General features: G+C 42.7%; 1 gene segment (V, D, J or C); it reads right to left on the bottom strand.

Annotated features, from left to right (window-relative positions):
* Positions 1-8,707: 8,707 nt before the first annotated feature.
* On the bottom strand, positions 8,708-23,346 carry LOC136587012 (T cell receptor gamma constant 1-like). The segment is given in 7 exon segments: positions 8,708-9,006; positions 13,638-13,679; positions 17,177-17,491; positions 18,715-18,780; positions 18,969-19,039; positions 23,091-23,208; positions 23,307-23,346. Coding segments are annotated over 7 exon segments (774 nt in total).
* Between the last annotated feature and the right edge of the window lie 3,205 nt (positions 23,347-26,551).

Raw genomic sequence — 26,551 nt, 5'->3', positions numbered from 1 at the left:
AGTATGATCACTCAGCCAGCTGTGAATCCAACAGTTGCCTTGTCAATCCCATATTTGGTCATTTTTTCAATAAGTATATCTAGATAAACTATATCCACCACGTTTCCCTGATCAACTCAGTCAGTGATACTGTCATAGAAGGAAATTAGATTTGTCTGGCATGACTTGTTTGTTACAAACCCATGCTGGCTCTGGTTAATGACTCTATTTTCATCCAAGTACTTGCATAGATGCTGTTTACTAATTTGTTCAAAGATCTTTTCCGGTATAGAAGTCAGGCTCACAGGCCTGTAGTTTTCTGGGTCCACCTTCTTCCCTTTTTTAAAGATAGGGACATCATTTGCTCTTTTCCAAACTCCTGGGACTTTTCCTGTTCTCCAGGAATTTTCAAAGATTATGGCGAGTGGTTCAGCAATTACCTCAGCTGTTTCCTTTAGTATCCTAGGATGTAATTCATCTGGACCTTGAGACTTCAATTCATTTAAGTTAGCTAAGTGTTCCCTCACCATCTCTCTGCTTACAGATAGCCTGTATTCTTTTATCCCCCCCAATACCACATGGAAGATCAGTTGACGTTCCATCTACTTTCTGAGAGAAAACAGATACAAAATAGGAATTTAAAAGTTCGGCCTTCTCAACATCATTCTTAGCCAAAACACCATTTTCATCCTGTAAGCATCCAATAGCATCTTTGACAAAGCCCCAAAATCCTTTTTTATTCATTTTGGCCTCTGCTGCAAGCCTCAATTCATTATTAGTTTTCGCTTTTCTGACACTTGCCCTACAGTTTCTGCAGATCTGCATTATATTCTTCTTTAGATATTCACCCCTCTTTCCATTTGATAACCATTTTTTGTCTTAGTTTTTAAAGGGGTTGTCCCGCGCCGAAATGGTTTTTTTTTTTTTCAACCCCCCCCCCCCGTTCGGCGCGAGACAACCCCGATGCAGGGGTTAAAAAAGAACACCGCACAGCGCTTACCTGAATCCCCGCGCTCCGGTGACTTCTTACTTACCTGCTGAAGATGGCCGCCGGGATCTTCTCTCTCGGTGGACCGCAGGGCTTCTGTGCGGTCCATTGCCGATTCCAGCCTCCTGATTGGCTGGAATCGGCACGTGACGGGGCGGAGCTACCAGGAGCCGGTCTCCGGCACGAGCGGCCCCATTCAGAAAACAAGAAGACCGGACTGCGCAAGCGCGTCTAATCCCGCGATTAGACACTGAAAATTAGACGGCTCCATGGAAACGAGGACGCTAGCAACGGAACAGGTAAGTGAATAACTTCTGATAACTTCTGTATGGCTCATAATTAATGCACAATGTACATTACAAAGTGCATTAATATGGCCATACAGAAGTGTATAGACCCACTTGCTTTCGCGGGACAACCCCTTTAACATGTCTACAAGTTCTGTGTTCATCCATCCTGGTCTCTTTAAATCCTTCCCATTCTTCCCTCTTTTAGGGATTGTTAACGGTTGTGCTTTGAGAATCTCATTTCACAATATTTCCCAACCTTCTTGGACATTTCTGTCCTTAAGAACATCCAGCCATTGGATTCTTCCTATCCTCTTTCTGAGTTCATTGAAATCTGCCTTTCTGAAATCCAACCTTGAGGTCTGAGTTTTCTCAGGTCTTCTTTCATGATAGACAATAAACCTCTTTAAACCTCTGTGACGTAATATATTACAGGATGCAGCAGCCTGTAATCACAGACCCAGTGGAGCTGCAGAGAGCAGGAGGGGGAATATAAGGCTGCTTGTTATTTTCTATCATGAGAAACCTCTTTTTAATAGAAACATGTTATCTTGGACAACCGCTTTATTGTCTGAACTCAAAGGGTTAATAAACTTGCTCAAACTCCTTTTTCTGCCTTGCTTGACTCCACTATTAGATTAGGGACGCTTTGATATGAAGGAGGAGTAATAGTATTCAGTGTATTTATGGACATTCGGATGGGAGCCTTAACATAAAGTGTCCGAGATCCGACTTGTAGAGCGCACATCTCACATGTGACTGCGCTGAAGAGTCTGTGAGAATGAATGCATGAATGAATGGCCATTCCATAGTTCTGCAGAAACTAGCGGTACTGGATGGGGGGTGCTGTGCAAAGGTTTACGCAGGTGGGGGAAAAATGTTGCAGAGTAAGAAAACTTTCAAAAATAGAAGTGTTTGGCTCTATTCACATTTGCGGCGGAGGCTCCATTCAAGCCTCCAGCACCAATTCTGCATGGGATACAAGAGGAAAAAGTCCTGCATGCAATTCCGGACCAAAAAAAGGACTGAACAGACCCCATTATAGTCAATGGGGTCTGTTCGCACAGTTTGGTTCTGTTATGAGACGGATCCGTTCATCCACAGGTTTCTGTTTTCCTGCTGCCAGCATAGATGCGATATTTCGCCCTTCATTTGCGATTTAATGTATAGCCCAATTATCAGGAATATGTTACATATACTAGGTGGCTGGTATAAACTATATGTGTTTACTATATACAATATATAGTTTTTGTTTTGTACAACATATGTAAAGAAGCAGTCAAAAGGGAATACTGTGTTATTGACCTTTATGGTGAGATGTCTCCGGAGGCTTCATTCAAAAAGGTTTTCAGAGATGGTTCCACATTGAAGATTTTCTTTGATGGAGATTTTCCATGAGCCCAAAAGCGGTTTAGATATGAAAATGCTGCCCTTCATAATGGCGAATTGCCAGTGGAATGTAGTCTCAAACACTTTCATAGACTATCCTCCATTGTTGTAAGCTTCATAATGGAGCCCACTGACCAGGGCCATAATGACGGGGAATACGGAGGTTGCAGTCACACTTAACCCTTTCCAATCCACTGTCTGACATCTAAAGACATTCTGATTGAAGGCTGTACAGCTCCGATGTCGGAAGACGTCTGTCAAGGTATCCTTACTGTAGATTACTGGCCTCTCTGTTGTCAGGGGCCTCTCCAGCATGTCCCATACCGCAGTACTGGCTCTAGCCAGCAGATGGCGCCATTGTATAATGGCAGAAAGAGAAAACCCCCTAGGAAACCCTGAATCCAAAATTGGATTGCAAAGGGTTAAACCTAAAGGTCCTTTACATGGTACGACTGTCGAGCGCATTATCACCTGAAATCTGTACCAGCGACTATTATTGCTGTACTTTACACAGGAGCGATAGGCGTTCAAGTAAATGAAGGTGAAGTGTGCTGTTCTGGCCAACCGCCATCATTCCCTGTAAACAGGAATCGCTCAAAGATTGAGCAATTCTTGTTTACACGGACTGACAGTCACATGGATACCACTCAGCGACAATTGTTCTAGGTAAGTACCTAATTAAATTAAGGGAAACAAAGAGCTAGAATGGCATGTCAAGTTAATTTTCACGGAGGGTCACATCAGCCTTATGGTTGCCTTTGAAAGTGCCAATTGAAATTACAAGGTTGTTTTCACATCAGTTTCAGGTGTTCTATTTTACTACTCTGTTCAGGTAGGAGGAAAGGGAGATCCCCTGGCCTAATGGATCCGTCTTATGATGTCACCGAACAGCACTGAAGGTCCCCATTGACTACATTGGGGTCTGTTTGTTTTTCACTCAGTTGTCCAGCATTTTACTGGATGAAACAGTTCTGCATGAAGTGCTTTTCATCCTGTACTTTGTGCCGGATCTTTAAAGGAACCTCCTAATGGAGGATCCAGCACAGATGTGAAAGTGTCCTAAGACTGTACAGTGACCCCCATAGTGGCCCCAGTAGTAACAGCAACCTCCTGGTGGTCCCAGCAGTAATAGTGTCCCCCATAGTGGTCCCAGTAATAATAGTGTCCCCCATAGTGGTCCCAATAGTAATAGTGTCCCCTATATTGGTGGCTCCAGTAGTAATAGTGTTACCTGTAGTGCCCACCATAGTGGCCCCATTAGCAACAGTGTGCCATATATTGGTGGCCCCAGCACTAATAGTGTCAGCTATATTGCCCCAGTAGTAACAGCAACCCCCTGATGGTCCCAGTAGTAATAGTGTCCCCCATAGTGGTCCCAATACTAATAGTAAGAGAGTTTTCATTAAGTAAAAATTTTTCTTCCCTGCGCTCACAGAACTTTTAAGAGAAACACACAATAAAAATTTTTTTTTTAAGAGAAACACACGATAAAAATTTTTTTTTTCCTTTTAAGAAAAGGAGACTTACTTTGGAGGAGGGGGTTATGATTCCCAATGTTCCCCCTCCTGTTTCCCACAGGTTTTTAGTGACTGCAAAAGATGATTCTTCCAGTCCAGGATTTTCTCCTTTTAGATTTATTAAAATTCAGCCAAACAGTGGTATGACAAGTCAACCCGATCGTGGTATGACATATCCACCAAACAATACGATAACAACGCGTTTCGGTACACTCTGTACCCTTATCAAGTTATACATACATTAAAACATGAACCGTTTATATAGAGAAGTATTATCTTCACCACTTTGGTGTTAATGATTCCAATTACCCTTGCGGGAGGGGGGGGGGGGGTTGATGGGTCATCGGCGCATCTACATCATCATGCGCTGCGACTCCGATAAGTCCGACGTGCGACGTCATCACGTCTGGATGCACGTCACTACGTCGTGTAATCCCGTGACCGCGCCATCCGGGATTACACGACGTAGTGACGTGCATCCAGACGTGATGACGTCGCACGTCGGACTTATCGGAGTCGCAGCGCATGATGATGTAGATGCGCCGATGACCCATCAACCCCCCCCCTCCCGCAAGGGTAATTGGAATCATTAACACCAAAGTGGTGAAGGTAATACTTCTCTATATAAACGGTTCATGTTTTAATGTATGTATAACTTGATAAGGGTACAGAGAGTACCGAAACGCGTTGTTATCGTATTGTTTGGTGGATGTGTCATACCACGATCGGGTTGACTTGTCATACCACTGTTTGGCTGAATTTTAATAAATCTAAAAGGAGAAAATCCTGGACTGGAAGAATCATCTTTTGCAGTCACTAAAAACCTGTGGGAAACAGGAGGGGGAACATTGGGAATCATAACCCCCTCCTCCAAAGTAAGTCTCCTTTTCTTAAAAGGAAAAAAAAAAAATTTATTGTGTGTTTCTCTTAAAAGTTCTGTGAGCGCAGGAAAAAATTTTTTTTACTTAATGAAAAATCTCTTTGTATTTTATATGGGGGTTCCTTTGATGGATCCCTGAGCTATTCTCCAGCGGCTCTCCTCTTGTGAAGAGAGGATACTCTTTACGAATACAGAACTATGAAAAGGTCTACATTGAGGTGAGAGATTTGGTGTTTTTTCTCTAAACCATTTTTTCTCTAAACCATTCTTTTTCCTCTTTAATTTTTCACAAAGAGGGTCCCATCCCTTTTTTTTTTTTTTATCTCTGGCGCTTCTTTTCCTTTTCTTTTCCCAATACTAATAGTGTCCCTCACAGTGGCCCTGTTAGTAATAGTGTCCCCTATATTGGTGGCTCCAGTAGTAATAGTGTTACCTGTAGTGTCCACTATAGTGGCCCCATTAGCAACAGTGTGCCATATATTGGTGGCCCCAGTACTAATAGTGTCCGCTATAATGGCCCCAGTAGTAATAATTGACCCCATAATGGCCCCAGTAGTAATAGCAACTCCCCTATTGACCTCTGGCAGCATTCCTACAGGTATTTCACTCACCTGGCCTGCAGCTCTGGTCTGGTGATGGCACCTGCTGCCAAGTCTGTGACTGCTGACCTCTCCCCTTGTCATCTGAACTGTGTACAGAATGGTGCACACAGATGCCGGGGGTATTCAACTCACCGGACCTGAGCTGCAGGATAGATGAGTGGAATACCTGTTAGGTTGCTGCTCGGCTGATGGGCAGCTAAAATGAAGTGGTGGGTGAGATCCGTTATGCAGGCCTTGTGCTTCCCATGTGTGAGCAAAGGAAAGCACCCTAGCAAAACACTAAAAACGGTGTTCTGTGGGCATCCGCTCCCACGCGCCACTATATGAATTACTAGAGAGCCGTATAGCCTTCATGCATGGCGGTGCTGACTCTGCTCATGCTGCGTTGTTGTATGGAAGAGTCCTCATGTTAAGCAGCCTTTGAAAAACAAGGTAATGCCAAAATGTTCTTTAGAATGGATGGATTTGGTTTTGCTATAAAAATGTAAAATATAATGTAAGGAAAACAGTTTTATACAAATAATCGTAAACCAGTGTTCTACAAAATGAAGTTTGGGGCGTCTGAGGTGGGAATGTCCTGAGAGCCGTATCATTGTGTCCTGCATACTGGGTTAGGCTGATGTAACGGGCACATGGCATCAGGCCGGGCTAACACGGGCGGATTCTAATTGTGGAATCTGCGTTCGCCATCGGGGCAGAAGATCTGCAGCAAAACGCAGGCATTGCAAGGTATAGACTTTAGCTTTTTCGTTCGCTGATATTAATTCCGTATTCCGCCAACGGAAGAAAAATCGCAGCATGCTCTATTTTGCCGCGAACTCAACCTGGACGGCCTCTATTGAAGTCAACGGGGGCCGTCTGACAAGGGATCCATTCACAACTAACAATGTGTATGAGCTGCGGGCGCCCCCATCATCAATTAGTGACGGTGCGGGAAATAGAGACATGGAAGAAAAAAACAACTGTACTGCGTATGACCGACACCGGGTACACAGGGTGGCCGGCCGGGCTCAGACAGAATCCACTGCAGGCCTCCCGTAACTCCGGTACGCCCGTGTGACCCCGGCCCTACAGTCCGGGCTGTATAAGAGGACTGTACCAGCACAATATTACTGCTACTTTCATTGCTCGCAGTTGGCTCTAACCTTTGATTTGGTTTATTTCAATACGTTGTTTCAACAAACTTTGCATACACAAATAGTAAAAGTAAATAAAATCGCGATTTTAACATTACAAGTCCCATAGACCCCTGCAAAAAAAAAACGCAGCGAATTTCGCAGTTAAATAAAACTGTAGTGGGTAGTCAGCTTTAGGCCGCCTGCAGACGGGCGGGTCGGATCCGGCTTCGAGGATTCTCGCCGCGGGACCCGACCTGAGCGCCTGCAGAGAGCAGCGCGTACTCACCCGTGCCCGCGGCTCCGGCTGTTTAATGTGCCGGCTTGCCGGTCAGCCGGCGCATGCGCAGACCGGAACCGGCGGCCGGGCAGTGACGCTTCTCTGCGAGCCCCGCAGAGAAATAGAACACGCCGCAGTTTGTTTTCCGTGCGAGATTGCGTGCAGACAAACCGCGGCCGTCTGCCTAGGATTGCGTTTGCTAACGCAATCCTATGGCAGCTTCCGCAGAATTTCTGCCTGTCTGCAGGCAGCCTTAGGATGCTTTTACATGGGTGATTTCCCCCCATGATTTTGGTCATTGTGACATGCACAGTAATTGCACCGGAAAAGGACTCGTTGTTTTTAACAGTTGCACTTACATCTGCGATTTTTCTCTTATAACGCTGTAAGAAAAACAGATGCCCAAGAAACGTTGCAGCTTGTCTTATTTTTAGGTGATTCTGTTGAATAATCTCCCATTCTTCCCTATGGGAGCAGAAAAAAAATTGCATCGTGCTCGCATGCACACGCTAGTTTCATCTGAGTGTGGTGCAATGGGCGAAAATCGTACGTACAGCAACATGAGGGCGATGCAATTTTTTTAGCAAAACGCATTGCAACTTGCATCACAATCGAGGAGTTTACAAGTGCCAAATCGGTACAAGTGTCTCGGACCAATATTGCACTCGCCCCTGTAAATGCACCCTTAAGGGTAAAGTAGCAAACCTGGGGCTCAGTGAGCCCCACAGCCGTCCCGCATATCCAGGATTTGTGTCGTAACTGAGTTGTAATGATGAATTTTACTACAGGAATATTGGCTTAGAAACCTAATTCAGAACAAATCCTGTAACGCATCCTCTGTAATGTAGAGATCTGCAATATGCCAGATGTCATGGTAAACGTCCATTACAGAATGATGTCACTGTAATAAATGGCAGGTTCTATATTTCATGGGCTTTATAAGTAATTGTAGAACAAAAGTGACAGTCGGTGTTCTTTGTACAATATTTCAGCATTACATGTAATGCACAACTAATAGGCAATATAAACTGGATGTTATCATTCCACATTGCACAGTGTTATAGTATAAGCTTCTCAAAGCACGTTGTGTTAAAAATATTTGTATGGCTTCTGAAGATCATACATTTAGGAGTTCAGGTATTAGAAACTCTCAATGTACAGGGGGTCGATAAAAATATGGAAACACCGTAGGAAATGCATGCCTTAAGTTACATGGGATTATAAATCATATTTCAATAAGACGTGTAGAGACCAATTTTAAGTGGAGGTAATATGACACAGATGCTGCCGGGCAGAAGTGAACATCTCCCCAAGCAACAAGCTTCCATGGCCAGGGGGTTTGAAACACTCAGCTGCTGTTACCCGCTGGCTCCCAAGCCACTCAGAGCAGGGCAAGAGGTGAAGTAAATACAAATTTGGTGGGAAAACTCTCAGCCAAGCAAAGGTCAAAAGGACAGCTCAGTGCTAATGATTATAATCCCATGTATTTCATAGTGTTTCCATATTTTTGTCCCCCCCCCCTGTAGTTCATCTCCCATCTCACATATGCATGTGGTTCTGTGAATACATCTTTTGTCCTACCCATTAATGTAGCCTCTGATATTCTAATTACACGGACTCCAAATATCATTTTTTGCAGAATGTATTTATTAATAGTATATTTGGTAACCTCATGATCAGCATCTAGATATACAGTATAGAAGTACAATACATAGTAACATAGTATGTAAGGCTGAATGAAGACAATGTCCATCTAGTCCAGCCTGTCTATCCTACTGTGTTGATCCAGCTGTATAGTTTTTTTCCTGTGCAAAGAATATTATGTAATTGATTTAGTAGGAAAGCCCTCATTCTGGGGCTTTGTTCTTGAAGAAAAGCAGAAGTGGACAATACATGAAGCTTTTTAAGAGTAGCAGAGCATAGATTAGCTGCGCTGCTCGAAGGACTGTAGGTTTTCCTTCTGCATCACCTGTAAGATTAAAAACAGAAGAATGAGTGGTTAGTATAAAATGTTTTACATGACAATATGTACAAATACAGGGGCCACAAGGGGCAACAGCCCAGAAGCGGTCACCACTGGGCTCCTTCACACGTCTATACACTGCTAGCAGCAAGAAAGTGCTAAGTAGAAGGAACCTTATGGTCAGGTACGCCAGTTTATTGCCATAGGGAGAAGGAATAAGCATCTACCAAATGAGCGGGAGAGAGCGGGGAGGAACGAGGGGGAGATCTCTCTCTCTTCCCCCCCGCTCCCTACTGCTCACTCCCGCAACTCACCGCTCACCCCCGCCGGCACCCGAATCTTTTGAGACGAAAATGGCAATACTTGCTCGAGTAATTTGCCTTAGCGAGTACGCTGGCTCATCTCTATTTAAGAACTTATTCACACAGGTGTCTGCAGGTTATGTCCGGGAAACTTAGACCTGTCCATGTTCTGTCCAATCTGCACTGACCATGCGCATTGTCTGTCCTATTCTTGTCTGTGAGAATGGACAACAGTAGGAAATTCAGCTATTTTTTTCACGTGAACTGAAAACACGAGAATGAGCATAGTCATCTGAGAAAAACACGCATTTATGCATTTTTCTGTAATAGGTTCACCAACCAGGGCTTAGGCTGCTTTCACATCGGTGGCAAGGGTTCCATTTTCCTGCTCTGGGGTGGGAAAGAGGAATCCCCTGTCCAAATGATTCTGTCTTATGACAGAATCAAACAGCGCCGAGTGGATCCCATTGGCTATAATGGGGTCTGTTCGATTTCGGCTCAGGTGTTCATTTTTTTTTACAATTTTTGCTATATTAGCTCTTCTGTGGGACTGGAGCAGACTATTCATTGCTCCCTACATACATCAATACGCCTTGACACTCATGACTTGGTTGTTGGTTGATCGGTTGTTCTTCCTTGGGCCACACAAGACCACCATTTTGTAATGCAAAGATCTAAAAAACTCAGCATGCTTCTGCTTGGATTTGTGGATGTTTTAATCTTCAGGATAGGTCCTTAACAGTTAATCGCCAGGACTTGCCAGATCCCTGGTGATGAGCTGATCGCCTGATCCGCTGTCAGTGTAGCGGGCTGGATGTGTGTCATTTGGAAAAGGAGCAGAAGTGCCCTGGCTGGCTTCATTCCCATTACACTTCCATGTTCATCTTCGTGTTGTAGGCCAAAGTACTGAAAGTGCAGTAGCCGACTTCAGCTTCCATTGATTTCAGTGGGAGTGAAGTGTTATAGGGGCTGTCTCAACATAAGAGCATGACAATCCCTTTTAGGGAAGCTGGTCCTGCAATTAGCTGACCATTGTGAGTGCGTGGTGATCAGATGTTATTGTTGGGGCAAATTGTGGACTGCTACAACTATAAATGTAGTATTATGTGATGCACATTCAAATGAGTAGATGTCCATGTAATATAAGGGTGGGCTGGGTCCACCAGTCGAAGACTCTGACAATTGACAGCTCTATTCTCTGGCTCATAGAAGGGTTGCAAAGCAGAACACTCTCCTGTTTGACATATACTGTATGTGCTGTACTGGGGGATATGGTGGGGGTTTATCTTGGTGAGACAACCCTTCTGCAGATCATGTGGAGCTTTTTTTCTAACTGATGTATTGAAATATATTTAGAGCTACAATCGAAATTATTCAACCCCCATTGCAAATTAGTTTTATTTACCAAATATACAAACTTTCGTCTGTTTGCAAAAAAAAAAAGAAAAAACAATTAAACAAGCACAATTTAGCACAACTCAACGCAACTATTATAAGAAGTTCTTTCTCCAAATTCAACACAACATGCTACTTTTAATGACTTCCTCAGTCTCAGAATTATTCAACCCCTGAATAGAATCCCTCATAAAAGCACACATTTGAAAATCAGATGTGATCTCAAGCGCACCTAACATAGTGACATCGTAGGTTAGGCTGAAAGAAGACAAATGTTCATCCAGTTCAGCCTGTTTCCACCCCCTTGTTGATCCAGAGGCAGGCAAAAAAAAAACCAGTGAGGCAGAAGCCGATTTAGCCCATTTTGGGTGAAAAAATTCCTTCCAGACTCCATAATGGCAGTCAGAATAATGCCTGGATGTAACCCACTAGCAACGGTGGCCCAATCAGAGTATGAACCATTTATTACCACCCTCTTTCCCCAGTTCTTTACCCAGATACACATGTTTTCGCCCAGTCCGAGCTGTCTCATTTTATATATCAGCCTATTATGTGGCACGGTGTCAAATGCTTTAGAGAAATCCAGATATACGAGATCAATAGACTCTCCCAGGTCCAGCCTATAGCTTACTTCATCGTAGAAGCTGATCAGATTGGTCTGACATGATCGACCCTCCATAATCCCATGCTGATGAGGGGTTATGCCACTGTTTCACCTGATGCAACTAATAAAGGGCTTCACTGGTATTTGAGTGTTCTAGTTCCGTGTTCACACTAAGCTGCATGGCCGAACAGTCACACAGCTGATTTTCCTGCTCTGTATTTTTCTCAGCCCATGCATGGCCCAGAGAGCACCATCACATCCTATGTTCACAGCAGGAGAAGATAAACAGCAGCTAGTGCCTACTGGGCACACTACACACAGTGATTGGCTAGGTGACCTCTCTGTCCTGTCCAGGCCTCCTCTCTGTCCTGACCAGGCTCCCTCTTTGTCCTGACCAGGCCCCCTCTCTGTCCTGACCAGACCTCCTCTCCGTCCTGACCAGGCCTCCTCTCCGTCCTGACCAGGTCTCCTCTCCGTCCTGACCAGGCCTCCTCTCTGTCCTGGCCAGGCCCCCTCTCCTTCCTAACCAGGCCTCCTCTCTGTCCTGACCAGGCCTCCTCTCCCTCCTGACCAGGCCTCCTCTCCATCCTGACCAGGTCTCCTCTCCATCCTGACCAGGCCCCCTCTCCGTTCTGACCAGGTCTCCTCTCCGTCCTGACCAGGCCTCCTCTCCGTCCTGGCCAGGCCCCCTCTCCTTCCTAACCAGGCCTCCTCTCCATCTTGACCAGGCCTCCTCTCTGTCCTGACCAGGCCTCCTCTCCCTCCTGACCAGGCCTCCTCTCCATCCTGACCAGGTTTCCTCTCCGTCCTGACCAGGCCCCCTCCGTCCTGACCAGGTCTCCTCTCCCTCCTGACCAGGCCTCCTCTCCGTCCTGACCAGGCCCCCTCTCCGTCCTGACCAGGCCTCCGCTCCGTCCTGACCAGGCCCCCTCTCCATCCTGACCAGGTCTCCTCTCCATCCTGACCAGGCCTCCTCTTCAACCTGACCAGGCCTCCTCTCCATCCTGTCCAGGCCTCCTCTCCAACCACAGCCTCCTCCATCTATTTAGATAAGAAGGAGGAAGGCTGCTTGGTCTGCGAGTAATTCTGTCTGGGGGGAGGAGGTACTAGCGGGCATCATTTAGGTCACATTCAGAAGTCTAATTAAATTGAAATGGATATATAAATATAATAAATATATAAGCAATGGTTGCTCTACTGTTGGTTTGCTTCTGCTGGCAGCATATGAAGGGCAAGATGGATTTAATCAAGAAGCAGAAATTCCTAGGAGAAAACGCCATGTCTTCTGTGAGGAAGCTGAAGCTTGGGCATCATTGGACCTTCCAACAGGACAACAAACCCAAGCAGACCTCAAAGTCAACCAAGGTTTGGTTTACAAAGAAGTCCTGGAAGATGCTGCAGTAGCCATCACAGTCACCTCACTTTAACCCCATAGAAAAAATTTTGTAGGTATTAAAGAAGATGGTTGAGGCAGACAAACCCATGATTATTAGTGAACTAGAGACCATTGGCCATGAAGAACCGTGAAGAATGGTCCAAGATTACCCAAAACGCTGTCACAAGCTGCTGTCTGGCTATGTATCACGTTTGTAGCAGGTCATAACAGAAAACGTGCTCCACTAAATACTAAGGACACTCTTCATGAAGGGGCTGAATAATTCTGAGACTGCAGTAATCAATGAAAGGGGCATATTGCATTGGAATAGGAGAAATCACTTGATATATTACTTGTATTGAACTATGTAAATTCTTCTTGTCTTATGACATTTTTGCAAACAGCTGAAAGTTTGTACATTTACTAAATAAACCTAACTTGTAAGGCTGGGCTCACACGAGTGTATGATTACCGCGAATTACATGTGCGCTGTACACTTGTGTGATACGTGGTAATTTGCAGGCAATTACATTGTCTTACGCAGTTCCGCTCACATTAGTGTGTTGGAACCACGTAATGGGCGAGCACAAAAAAAAAAAAATGCAGCGTGTTGTAGTTTGCTGCGTATTTACGAGTGTAAGAGCCCATTGTTCTCTATGGACGCATGGCTATACACAATGTAATTGCTTTGCAATGGCGCAAGAAATATAAACAAAAAAACCCAGGAAGACTGCGCAGGACTGCGTGCGTCAGATACGCTGTCATGCACAGTACAATTTTGTTGCCATACGCGGTGATAGGCTGGGCCACTAGTGGCTCCACAGCGGTAAAACGTGTGAGCCTGGCCCCATGCGGGTGAGTAAGTTTGATTGCAACTATATAATAACAAAATGTAACATTCAGTCCTTAAGCCAAAATATTTTAGACACGTAGAAGTTTGTAGCTGTACAAAAATAGTTACCGGATCTGCAATCATTGAGCTTAAGATCTTCCTTTAACGGTTCTGTAAAATAGACTTATATAGAAAGTAAGAAGTAAATAAAACTAAAGCAAGTTTACGCAATGCAGAGTGAAATAAGTTAAATAGTCCTTTGTATATTTCTTGAAAAAGTGTTACCGTATTAATTAAACTGCTCCTATTAGCACTAAGATGAATCTGAAATCCCCTGAAGGGGCTATGGATAGTTAAACAGTAGAGATGAGCGAGCAACCTCGGTAAGGTCAGTTACCCGAGCGAGCCTCGCTCTTCTCAAGTAACTGCCTTCTCGGCGGGGGAGAGCGAGAGAGGGGATCTCTCTCTCTCCCCGCTACCCCCCCCCCCCGAGCACGCTCGGATGAGAAGGCAGTTACTCGAGAAGAGCGAGGCTCGCTTGAGTAACTGACCTTACTGACCTTACTCATCTCTATTCAACAGCGACCTACAAACTGTCAATCTATAGACTGCAAAAGGGGCACAGAATATAAACTATTAAATTTAGAAAAATCTAATATAAAATAGCAAATTAGATGTATAGTTATGCAAAATTAAAACATGGATCCCAATGTGGACAGTAATAATTTTGTACCGAAGATTACAATGGCAGACAGTGGTCAAATCATGGGTTTCGGGTCTGCATATACAATCACCTACAAGGCTCAGCCAGAGGCAGGGCATAATAGCCCTGTCTGCCAGAAAAGTGACCAACATAATACACTGCAATACATAAGTAGTGCACTGCATTACGTAAGCATGTCAGACAATCACAACTTCAAGTCCCCTTGTGGGTCAAATGAATGTTAAAAAATTAAATAAATGAATGAATGCTTTAATGTGTAAACCCATCCCCCCCCCCAAACAAAAATATAAATGTCACAATTTTCCCCCCAAAAATGTTCAGAATGATCAATGCTATAAAATTATTATGTTATTTATCCCATATGGTGAATGCATTTTTTTAAAGCAATGTCAGAATAACTGTTTTTGATTGTCCTGCCTCACAAAGATAAGCAGTCAAAAAGTCATAAAGAGCCCAAAACTATACTAAGGAATATGTCAACTCCTTCCATAGAACGAGTGAACTCATACGGCGCTGTAGATGTAAAAAGCTTCGGCTCACTGAATGTGGAGATGCATTTTTTTTTCAATGAAAAATGCTTACTATGTAAAAGTAGTAATATAAAAAAAAACTATATAAATTTGGTTTCAACGTAAACGTAACTCATGGAAAAAAACTAAATAAAAAATGTCAGTTGCAGTTTTTTTGTGCTCCTCAGCTTTCAAAACACGTAATAAAAAATGATCAAAAAGTGATCTGTACCTCAAAATGGTATCAATGAAAGCGTAAGCTTGTCCCACAAAAAGCAATTTGTCATACAGCTTCATAGATGAAAAAGTAAAAAAAAATGATGGCTCTTAGAACATGGAGACACAAAATATAGAAAAAAGTGGTTTTGTGCAACGGCAGTAAAATATACGAAAACGATATGACTTGGATATTACCGTAATTGTGTGGACCAAATACTAAAATAAAAATGTCTTTTATATCACACACTAAACTGTAAAATAAAAAACAGCCAAAAAAAGTCACATAAACACCAAAATGGTACCAATGAACACATCAACTCATCCCACAAAAACCAAGACCTCACGTAGCTCCATCGATGGAGAAAAATAAACTTATGTCTCCCTAGATAAGGCAATGCAGAAAAAAAATAATATAAAAACAAGGTAATTCACAATAAGGTTAACATAATTATACAACACGGTGAAGTCCAGAAAAAAAAGTCAGAATTGCATTTTTTTTATACAGCTCCGCTCCTAAAAATGCAACAACAAACAATAAAAAAGTTGTCTGCATTGTAAAATGGTACCAAAGAAAATGCCAGCTCATCCCACAAAAACAGCCCTGACACAGCAGCGTAAATGGAAATCTAAGAAAGCTATGCCTCTGTTATATGCTGAAGACATATACTTGAGCAGAAGCAGTAAAACATAAAAAAAACTAAAAAGTGAACATTTAATATATACCGTGCGTTTAATGCCATGAAATCAAAACTCTTATTACAATGATGCAATTGCTTTTTCCCCCCATTTTCACCCTTCCCCCTAAAAAAATTATTAAGCCCTGCTGTATTTTGTACAGCTTACTTACACTCACATTATAAAATGACACACCTATAAGACCCTAAACTACTACTTCCTATACCCCTGGATGAGTAGTTTCCACATTGGGGTCCCTTTTGGGGGGTCCTGTTGTAGTTGGACCTCAGGAGACCTGTAAATGCAACATGGCATCTAAAATGATTCCAGAAACATCTGTGCTCCTTCCCAAACAGCAGTTTGCCTCCACATATAGGTCATTGCCATACTTGGGGGAAATTGCAAATTGTGGGGTGTTTTCTCTCTTATGAACCCATGTGAAAAAAAACAACAGATTTATTGTAAATTTGTAATACATATCAAGTTTTGTTTATCTGCTAATTATTGTATTACCAAAAAAATGTAGGAAAATAAAGAAAAACTACCAAAAAATTACATTTCCAAATATCTCCCCCCCTTTGCTTTAATTCCTGTAAACACCTAAAATGTTAACAGACTATGTAAATCCCCTTTGTAAAATGGAGTAACTTATGGCGGATTTCCAACAGTGGTGAACATAAGAGAGCTGGGGCCCCATAGCAAAATCTTAAGTGGGACCCTCATTATGGTGTCTGGTTTTGCCACCCAGGACAGGAGAGCCTCATATTTGTTTACATACCCTTTAAAATGAGCCTTGAGTCAATTCTGTACCTCCCTGTTTGCCAACAATGCAGTCCCTCTTCGGAGGAAGGTTCTGCATACTTGCTGCCCAGTAGCGAGAGGGATGGTGCTATGACAGCGGGGACCTTCTTTTTCCAAGGGACACATAGCAGTCACATGGTTTGCCTGTATGCTATGTATGCCCTTGATTTCTAATATATCCATCCCTCAAAGTCTCTTCAGAACTCAATTTGTCCCTTAAAAAATAGGTTTTGGATATTTGCTTCAAAATTAGAAAAAAATGCCACTATATTTATAAACCTTCTTATGTCCTAAAAAATCGATGTGTACAGAATGATGCCAACATAAAGTGGAGATGCAGTAAATTCTGTTTATTAACCATTTTGTATGGTACGAGGGTCTGTCTTACAGGCAAAAGAATGCAAAGTTTGAAAATTTGTGAACTTTTCAAAATCTTCTGTAAATTTAGGATTTTTTATAAACACAAAACAATCAACCTGAATTTTCCACGAATATAAAGTACAACGTGTCACAAAAAAGTGTCCTCAGAATCACTTGGATAATTCAAAGCATTCTACCAAATGACTTGACAGTACAGAATTGAAAACTTGGGCTGTGTCCACAATGCTAAAACGGGCGGTAACTTCAAGGGGTTAATTAACACAGAAATTGGATAGAAAAAAAGGGTTAAAAATGGAATGTTGCAATGCACCCCGAGACATCTAACATTGTGGGCATATTTAGTAAATGGTAAGGCTTACCTGTATTGTACTCCACCTCTGCCCACTGCTCCTCATTCCCCTCGTGTCGGTATCGGCATCGGTAGACTTTGCCGATATCAGATGAGCTTATTGTAATCCAGCTGTACATCGAGGACAGGTTGCTGGATGCGTTCGTCATCACGTCTCCCTGCTCTGATTTTGGCTTCTCGCTGCTTCCAGCCACAGTCCACATCACATTAATGATATCAGGGAAGAAGTTCTCTAGGCTGCACAACAAAGTTGCAGAGTTCTTCGTCATCACGTCTGTCTTGGATGAAGCCAAGATCGTTACATCTGGTTTTTTTACCTTTTGATCTAAAAAAAAAAAAAGTTGAAGAGAGTTTTTCTGTTTCTAAATAAATTGCAGTCGTTGCATATTTATCAGTAATCTGCGAGAAAACCAAAATCTGAAAATAAATTAGTGAAGTACATTGCGAAACAACGCAAAAAGAAATGCGGGAACAATTATATGAGCCCCATTGTAAAACTGCGCCGTCTATACGTCTTATAAGATAAACACTGTTTTATTACCTGAAGTCAATGGAGGCCATTAGGGGGGAATGTGTGTCTTGTATCTCATGACTATTCTAAAGATTACTGTATTTTTGGGTTTATAAAACAAGAAATAAATCTTGTTAAAAGGCGGTTGCATTTTATGGTCCAGAGAGGGAGCTGCAGGCGATCGATCGCTGAAGCTTCACATTCTTCTTGAGATCCCATGTAAGGGGGGGGGGGGGGGGTGACCACCCTTAAGATGCAGAAAATGTAACAAAGCAGAGCACAAGAATATTTGTCTCAGTTCAATGGTGTTGTTATGCTGTAGAAGCAGTTATTTACCAGAAGCACATATGGTACCCTAATACATGGGCAGGGCTACATAATATATACCGTGTTTCCCCGAAAATAAGACAGTGTCTTATATTAATTTTTGTTCAAAAAGGTTTAACTTTTTTACACGTATAGCTGCCTGGACACTATTTAAATTGACTTTTTTAATTAACTGTTAGCAGGGCTTAATTTTGGAGTAGGGCTTATATTTCAAGCATCCTCAAAAAGCCTGAAAAATCATTTTGCATCCTCAAAAATTCTGGAAAATCATGCTATGTCTTATTTTCAGGGTATGTCTTATTTTCAGGGAAACAGGGTACATATGTAACATTGAAATATATATCAATGTATTATAAAAAAACTTCTTATGAGCCGGCACACAGATGCGTTCTAATTCCTCATCAATCTTTGTATGTAGGATCTTTTGAAGTGGCATGTCTGACATATGATATAATATAAGGGATCTTGTAAAGTGATGGTATATCATTAGGAGGGGGTCATACTGCTAAACCAGAGTTGCAGACCCTTAATTCTGAGGGTCAAACTCCCACAGATCATCCCGTTACAAAATGGGAATATTCCTTTAATTTTAAATTACATGTATGTAAAAATGTTTATTTATAATTAGCGGTGGTAAGTTTTTTAGCCAATATGCATATTTATCAGCTCTGTTTGCAATATTAAGTTTGGGCTTAAAGATTAGCACCTACCTGCATGTGTTATGATGAGCTTGGTTCCAGGACCGAATACTTTGAAGTAGTCACTGTACTGTTTTTCTTTACAAAAACATATAAAGCAGATTTATATGAGTCACCCAACATTCCGCTGTTTCATGTGGCTTATTGCACTATTGGCAGCCTTCTCTTGGCGTCACGCAGCTGCTCTGATACTGAAATAAGGTTTATAATGAAGAGCGAGGAGCAAATTAATTCATCAGTTTGAACAATGCTGGTTTCACTGTTACCATCAAACTGCAAACTGAATTGGCCACTCGGAAGTCTGCGGATGATCGCCAGTTCAAGTTCCTTACGAGGACTAAAAAGAAAAGTGAAAATGAGTTAAAGGGGTTGTCCCGCGCCGAAACGGCTTTTTTTTTTTTTTCATAGACCCCCCGTTCAGCGCGGGACAAACACAAGGGACGTGATAAAAAAAAAAATTTTATTACTTACCCGAATCCCCGCTCTGTGACGTCTTCCTTCACCAAGATGGCCGCCGGGATCTTCACCCACGATGCACCACGGGTCTTCTCCCATGGTGCACCGTGGGCTCTGTGCGGTCCATTGCCGATTCCAGCCTCCTGATTGGCTGCAATCGGCACACTGACGGGGCGGAGCTACGCGATGACGCGTAGAAGGGGGCGGGGCCAGAATGCCGCTCGTGCAGAGACCGAAGAGATGGGAGAAGACCCTTCTGCGCAAGCGCGTCTAATCGGGAGATTAGACGCTGAAATTAGACGGCACCATGGAGACGAGGACGCCAGCAACGGAGCAGGTAAGTGAATAACTTCTGTATGGCCAATATTTAATGCACGATGTACATTACAAAGTGCATTAATATGGCCATACAGAAGTGTATACCCCCACTTGCTATCGCGGGACAACCCCTTTAAATAAAGTTTTTTTCAATTTCTTCGAAAAATAAAATATTGTTTATCCCTCCTATTGTCTCGTTTTTTACGTAATCTCTTTTTATTAGAACATGAAGGAATTTAGTAGCAAAGGATGATTTCACAACAAACAGCAAAGTCACGGCTTTAGTACAATACAGAGTACATGAAACAGAAAAGTGATACTAATGAGAGGCGTATAGAGAGGAGCACGAGGGTTACAACCTGGTCATTCAGCTAACGGAAGCTATGTTAGTTTCACCCCATCCCTCAAACTGGTAGAACTCACAGCGGGAGGTCCACTCGTACAGGAATCACTCAAGGAAAACGGGGGATGTACCTCGTCCAAAAAGATTACCCCTCTCTTCTCCATTGTGGAAAATCTTACCTGGATCAGCACAATTACTGTGATACCAAGTTTAGAAAGTTTTTATTATTTTTTACTAATTTTGCACAATAAAAAAACATTTTTAAGAAAAAACAATTGAATCTGCTTTGTCTATTTCCCAGATCATCTGTTTTAGGCTGCGGTCAGATGAGCTTTTTTTTCTTGCCTATGTGTGCCAAAAAATCGCGTCTATTAGAACAATTGGTTTCCTATGAAGTGTTCACATGTCCGTCTTCTAAAGGGGAAAAATACTCACACCTGCAAAAGATAGGACATACGTGCATATAATGCGCCCTGGTAAGGTCTGTGCCGCGCGTAAAGACATCGTGTGATGTCCGTTAATGCCCGCAGGAGTCCCCTCATCACTGAACATCGTACAGCACTGTCACAGTGTTCAGTGGTGAACGGTCTGCAGCAGGCACAAAAGAATCCCTTGCCACAGCTGTGGCAGAGGACCGCAATGCTATCCCATTGCTTTCCATGGGGCCGGCGCTGCTGCCACAACATTGAAAGCAATGGGATGAAGGCAACCCCTGCAGCAATGATTTTTGGAGGGTGGCTTGAAATATAAGCTGGAAGAGGTTTCGGCGGTGGTATAGACATGGAGAGAAGAAAATCAAATATGGATAACTCCAGAGACAACTGCACTGTAATCACTGTCACTGTGTAGGGTGCTGTTGTAGTGGCCCAGAGTTAATAGGGCCCCTCCATAATGTTATATGTCTGTCTCGTGCCAATGTCTTGTCAGTGTCTTGTTTGTAGAGCGCATTAAGATATGTGTATTGCATGGCTGCAGGACCGAATGGGTTAATGTTTGGTATGTTCTGTCCTGTCTGAAAATGTATCATTTTGTAGGTGTCATGTGATGTTGGATATATACGTCTGCTGAATGCAATGCAAGGGAGTCGGCGAGAGTTAGTGAATGCCAGAGCCATGGAAGAGTCAGGTCTGTAATATTGAGACAACCGCTTTAAGACTTCACCCAGGGCAACAGTCTAGCATTTCTATCCACTTTGGTAGCTACTGTATATTTGCATGCAGATTATTTCAGTCAGCATGTGCTCTTTTATTATGGAGGTTTTTCTAAGATACCTTGTTTTTTAATGCATGATAGAATATGGAAAAACCATAAATGAGATTTTATCCTATTGCAGTGTGTCACTATTGATGTTAATGGAATAAAACTAGAGATGAGCGAGCATTGCCCTTAGCGAGTACCTGCCCACTCGGAAGAAAAGATTCGGCTGCCGGCGGCGGGTGGGGAGCAGCGGAGGAGAGCAGGAGGGAATGGAGGGCAGATCTCTCTCTCCCTCTCTCCCCCCTGCTCACTCCTGCAACTCATTGCTCCTCGCCGCCGGCACCCGAATTTTTTCTTTCGAGCGGGCAGGTACTCGCTAAGGGCAATACTTGCTTGAGTAATTGTCCTTAGTGGGTATGCTCGCTCATCTCCAGGTAAAACCTCAATCAATCCAAACTGAAACATGCCGTGTGTTCTGGGTTGGTGCAGCTATAAAACAGCAGGCTTTTCGGGGTGTTCCCAGTATGCAGTGCTTGATATCTACAAAAATGGTTGAAAGAAGGTCAACCAGCAATAGGCCCATGTGTGTCCAAGGCTCATTGATGCCTGGGGGGATCAATGGCCAGCTTGTCTGCTTCGATCCTACAGAAGAACTAATGCAGCACAAATTGCTGAAATAGTTTCTGCTGGCTCTGATATAAGGGTGTTAGAACACGCGTGTGTATAAAATATGATGCTGATTCTAAATCCACAGTATGTCAATTTATGCTGTAGATTTCAGCCTTTGCAATGCAAGGGTGGGAACTCAACCCAAAATCTGCAGCAAAGTCTATGTCATTTAGGTGTCGGTTCGGCTACTGAGGACTAGCAGCATACTCACTGCTGAAAACTGACAGCGGATATGTCCTCACACATCCTGTGCGACGGTACCCTCATGGTGGCTTCACATATGAGCAAATGTTCATGGTTCAGAGCAACACATTTGCACTATGAACGAGGCAAAAAGTACAGTAAGGCCTCATGTCCACTAGGAAATTCGGGCCCAGGCGGATTCTCCATGCAGAATTCCGCAGCGGGTCCCTCCTTTCCTGCGGACATGAGGCCTGAAAATTGATTTTACTTACCTGTACGGATGCTGCGGGTTCCCGTCCATTGCGGCCGGATCTTCTTTCCGGTGGATGTGCTCGGCAGCGTGCCATGCGCCGTGCACTCTCTCTTTTTTTTTTTAACTCCTGCTCTCCCAGGGCGGAGGAGCAGAAATTCAGCTGCGGGTGTACCGCGGATCCAAACGGTTTCCATAGGCTTCTATGGAAGCCTGTGAGAGACCCGCAGAAAATGGAGCATGCTGCGGGTGATTTCCCGTACATGCAATCCGCGCGGCAGGGAAAAATGACATCCGCAGGTATTTACTTACCTGCGGGTGTCCAATGCATCCCTATGGGCACGGATCACGCGTACGGGACACCCGCATGCATTTTCTAATTCTAATTGTCCAGTGGACATGAGGCCTAAAAGTACGCCAAAGCACGCACAGTAGCACTACATTTACTGTGTAAAAAGTCGTTCTGTCACGAGCGTTTTTGCGCATCCTCCTGTGTGAAGCCACCCTTAGGGAGCTGGAGACACATCAGTGGGTATAGAGCGTTTTTTTCTTGCATTATGACTTTAATATTTTTTTGGAGCATGCACAGTTAAAGTTTAGTGTTTTTATAAATGTTTCCATTGGTTTAAGTGGAATGCAGGCTTTATAGTAATAGAATAAAGCATTTGTGTTACATCCATCCCTTCACACGGAGGCTTCCTGGTGGGTTTCCAGCATTCAGTCACTGTTCGCTGACTAATTGTACAGATGTTCTGTGGCTTTATATCAGTGTGGGCAGCAAATCTGTCCCAGTTTGCGCAGTAATAGATGCCGCTGTCGTCGCCCTTTAAGTTATGAATGGTCAGGGTATTTTTGTTGTTTGATGCTCGAATTTGATATTTTTCATTGCTGAATTCAGCTTCATAAGTAGGTTTGTTTTCTCCTTGAAAATATAGAATCCTCTTTATTACTTGATTCGGTTTTTGCACATACCAGTGAATATAGGCTGATGAGCGGTCATTGATCTGGCAGGGGATATGAGCCGTTGACGCTTCACCTAGACGCTTTACTAAGGAAGGCTGGTCTTGCTCTATGCTGACCGCCTGAGCATCTGGATACATAAGACACAATCATAGGGAACAAAAAGTCTTGGTCAGGCATGAGGAGGTCTAAAATAACACTCAACCCAATTCTCTCGTTAGAACTTACATGATAGGAAGAATCCAATGAAAACGCACCGATACAACATAGTTTTGTCTCTTAAGAAATGGTTCTGCTTTGATCAGTTAATCCGAGCTGTCTCTGTACTTTATACAGTATGATGACGAGGCACATCCTCTCCTCCAGAGGTAACAGCCTATCATGTCAGCCCGTCATTGCAACTTCTCTTTTGTTCCTCTCTGCAACCTGCAAGGTTCAGCTAATGACACCGTATATAATGCAGCAGCCTCACGTTTTCTGATGCTATATGTATATATGTGCCTAATAGACGGCACATAAAGAAGCATTTTTATGGAGGTTAGATACAGTTCAGGGGTATAAACGTACACTGTTTGGAGTCAGGAAGAAATTTTTTCTCTTAAATGGGGAAATTGGCTTTTACCTCATTGTTTTTTTTTGTAGCCTTCCTTTAGATCAACATTGGGGGGTAATAGCCTGAACTGGATAAGCCTTTTTCAGCCTATAAGGGGAATGGAACAATACCTCTGCAGCGCCACCTATTGGATGGCAGCATTCCTTCAAATCAATGCCTGACCCTATAGACAGGTCTTTAGAGCAATGATTGGGAATTTCACACTGTTACTATTTAAGGTATGTGAGATACAAAAATAGCTGATTTGAAAAGTGCTACTGTGATATAGAGACTGTTGGATCATCGGCCATGTTGTGTGTGTCAGGCCTTAGGCCTATCTCAGCTTCCAGTTTGTGTTAACCCATTCAAGTCTTGTGTGGTTGGATTGGATTGATAGTTTTTCAGTTGACCTTTCACACCTTTCCTTACTCTTGCCTTTTGAATATTCGCATTTAGATAGGCAACTGGTCTGAGCTTAACATGGACAAGAGCTCTGATGTAAATAAACCCCTTCCTTTCTTCTTTACCTCCTATCTCCACCTGTATGTTTGGTGTACAATGAGTGGGTACAGCAGCACACAAAAGAAACACCCAAAAGGGTGAGGTGGATAAACTACAAGCCACAAGGAGAGTCCAAACCACAAGACTCCAATAGCTATTTGAATATAGTTGGATATAGTGGCAGCATGAGCAGAAAATCAATTTCTTGATAAAAAAAAAGTGCAAAAAGCTTTATTAATCCATGGTCAGAATAAAAAGTAAACAAGCTACGTTTCGGCCATATTGGGCCTTTTTCAAGCAAAATATGATTTTCTGCTCCTGCTGCCACTAAATCCAACTATATTCAAATGTCTGTTTGGTGTAGAATTAGCATGAGGAAACCCAATTGTGTGACCATTTACTTGTTAATAAAATGTAAGGAAAATTATCCAACTAGAAGCTGGGTTCTCACAGACACTCCGTCTCCGAGATGCAAATTAAGGGAAAATCTATTAATAAAGATTATTGGTCGTGTGACAGTCCTAGTCTGATAGGAATCATATTTTCAGAATTGGGCAGGCCAGCTAAATAAAATGCATCTAAACTCATTGAGGTGCGAGTCTCAGAACACCCCCAAACGGCGTATCCGCGTACCTGGTTAAATTTCTCGACATCTTTTTCTGTATATCTTTGTATATATAAATATTTAGCACTGCTAGTCTTTTTTAGAATTAATCTGCAATTTATTAGTCAAGCCTTGTCCGTTTTAAAACGAACCATAACTCTGAAGATTGTGTTATTAATTCAACCGCTTACTGGTTGGACTGACAGACTAGTAAAATTAAAATATAACCTTTATTAATAAGTCATTTAAAAACTAAATCTATAGACAGACAAACATAAATTATAATCTCCTTATATGATAGATTATGTCGTGAGGTATTGGATCAAATGTTGTCCTAACCTATAGTCATAAAAGTCAGAGTCAAAGGACTGATATGAGTTGTGACACCCAAAAAAAGGAGACTGGTAACTCATAGGCAAAGGAGAAGGCCGTTATTTTGTTAAATAGAAATATTGACCATGTCTACAGGTAGGGATATTATTGATCATTCAGTATCCCAGACTGACAGGCACTATCTGCCTTTGCAAGAGATGATATCACTTATATTAATGCTATTATCAATTCGTTTGGTAGTTCCTAGATATAATAAACATATTAAGTTGCCCAACGCGTTTCGCCCCGGAGTAGGCTGGTCAGGGGTCAAGATGTCTCCAGAGGTCTTTAAAAAGTTCATATTATAGCAACTAGATGAGCCTAGTCACACTCGGCTCAATTATGTTGTATTATGGTCTTTTAAGACACCTTATAGCATCATATAGTATCGTATTCCCAAATGGTGATATCAGATATTACCTATAATCTATCATATAAGGAGATTATAATTTATGTTTGTCTGTCTATAAATTGAGTTTTTAAATGACCTATTAATAAAGGTTAAATTTTTAAATTTACTAGTCTGTCAGTCCAACCAGTAAGCAGTTAATTTATAGTTTAGACTTTATCTGCCCCCGTGAGACTGTTATTAATTCAAAGTCCAGGTTCCAGCTTACCTGGGAAACAAAATCTAGTGGTGGCAGCGAGTGTGTGTGGGTATTGTAGAGTGCTGGAGGCGTTAGACCAGATCAGGTGGTGATTTGAGCTTTCGTTCTGCGTGTGTGCAGAAGCCTGGGAAAGCTGGGTACAAATCCACCTGTATTCTAACGACTCCATGCTTGCAATCCAACTATAGTGATCATTCGAGGCTCTGTGGTGACAAGTGGTCGTAGCGGTACGAGCGCTTGGATTAGTCGATCCATGACAATTTGGTGATAGAGGCGGGATCGATCGGGTCCCTCCTCTCTCTGTGACAGCTACTTTTTCATACTATTACTTATTTAAGTCCTGCTTTTATATTGTAGGATGTCAACTATATATACTTACAGTATATTTTAGACCAAGCAGAATGAAGTATTATCTTTACTTACAGCATCTCTATTGAAGTGTGCTCATGGAATTAAATCTGGCCAATTTGCCCCATTTTTCCAAACTGGCTGTTAAAATCAAAACTAGATTGTAGAACTGGCTTTGGCTGAATTCCCAGGCACAAACAGCAGTAGTGTTAAATACAACCCCAACAATTTTTTTTCCATGCCTGGCCTTTCACCTGATTGACTGTCACACCCTAGAAGTCACACCCTAGAATGTATTCTTCATCTGGACACCATTAACTATCCTGTAGTGCAGTATTTAACTTAATTCCTTTATCTTGAGTAGTTCAATTCAACTACATATATACTGTACAAATAAAATTGAGCTACAAATGTAGCAATTGTTAACATGACTGGCGCATCAGGACAA

The sequence above is a fragment of the Eleutherodactylus coqui genome, chromosome 12 (genome assembly GCF_035609145.1).
Source record: "Eleutherodactylus coqui strain aEleCoq1 chromosome 12, aEleCoq1.hap1, whole genome shotgun sequence".
In the NCBI taxonomy this organism is placed as follows: Eukaryota; Metazoa; Chordata; class Amphibia; order Anura; family Eleutherodactylidae; genus Eleutherodactylus; species Eleutherodactylus coqui.
Note: the sequence above shows the minus strand (reverse complement) of the source record. Positions and strands in the feature narration are given on the sequence as shown.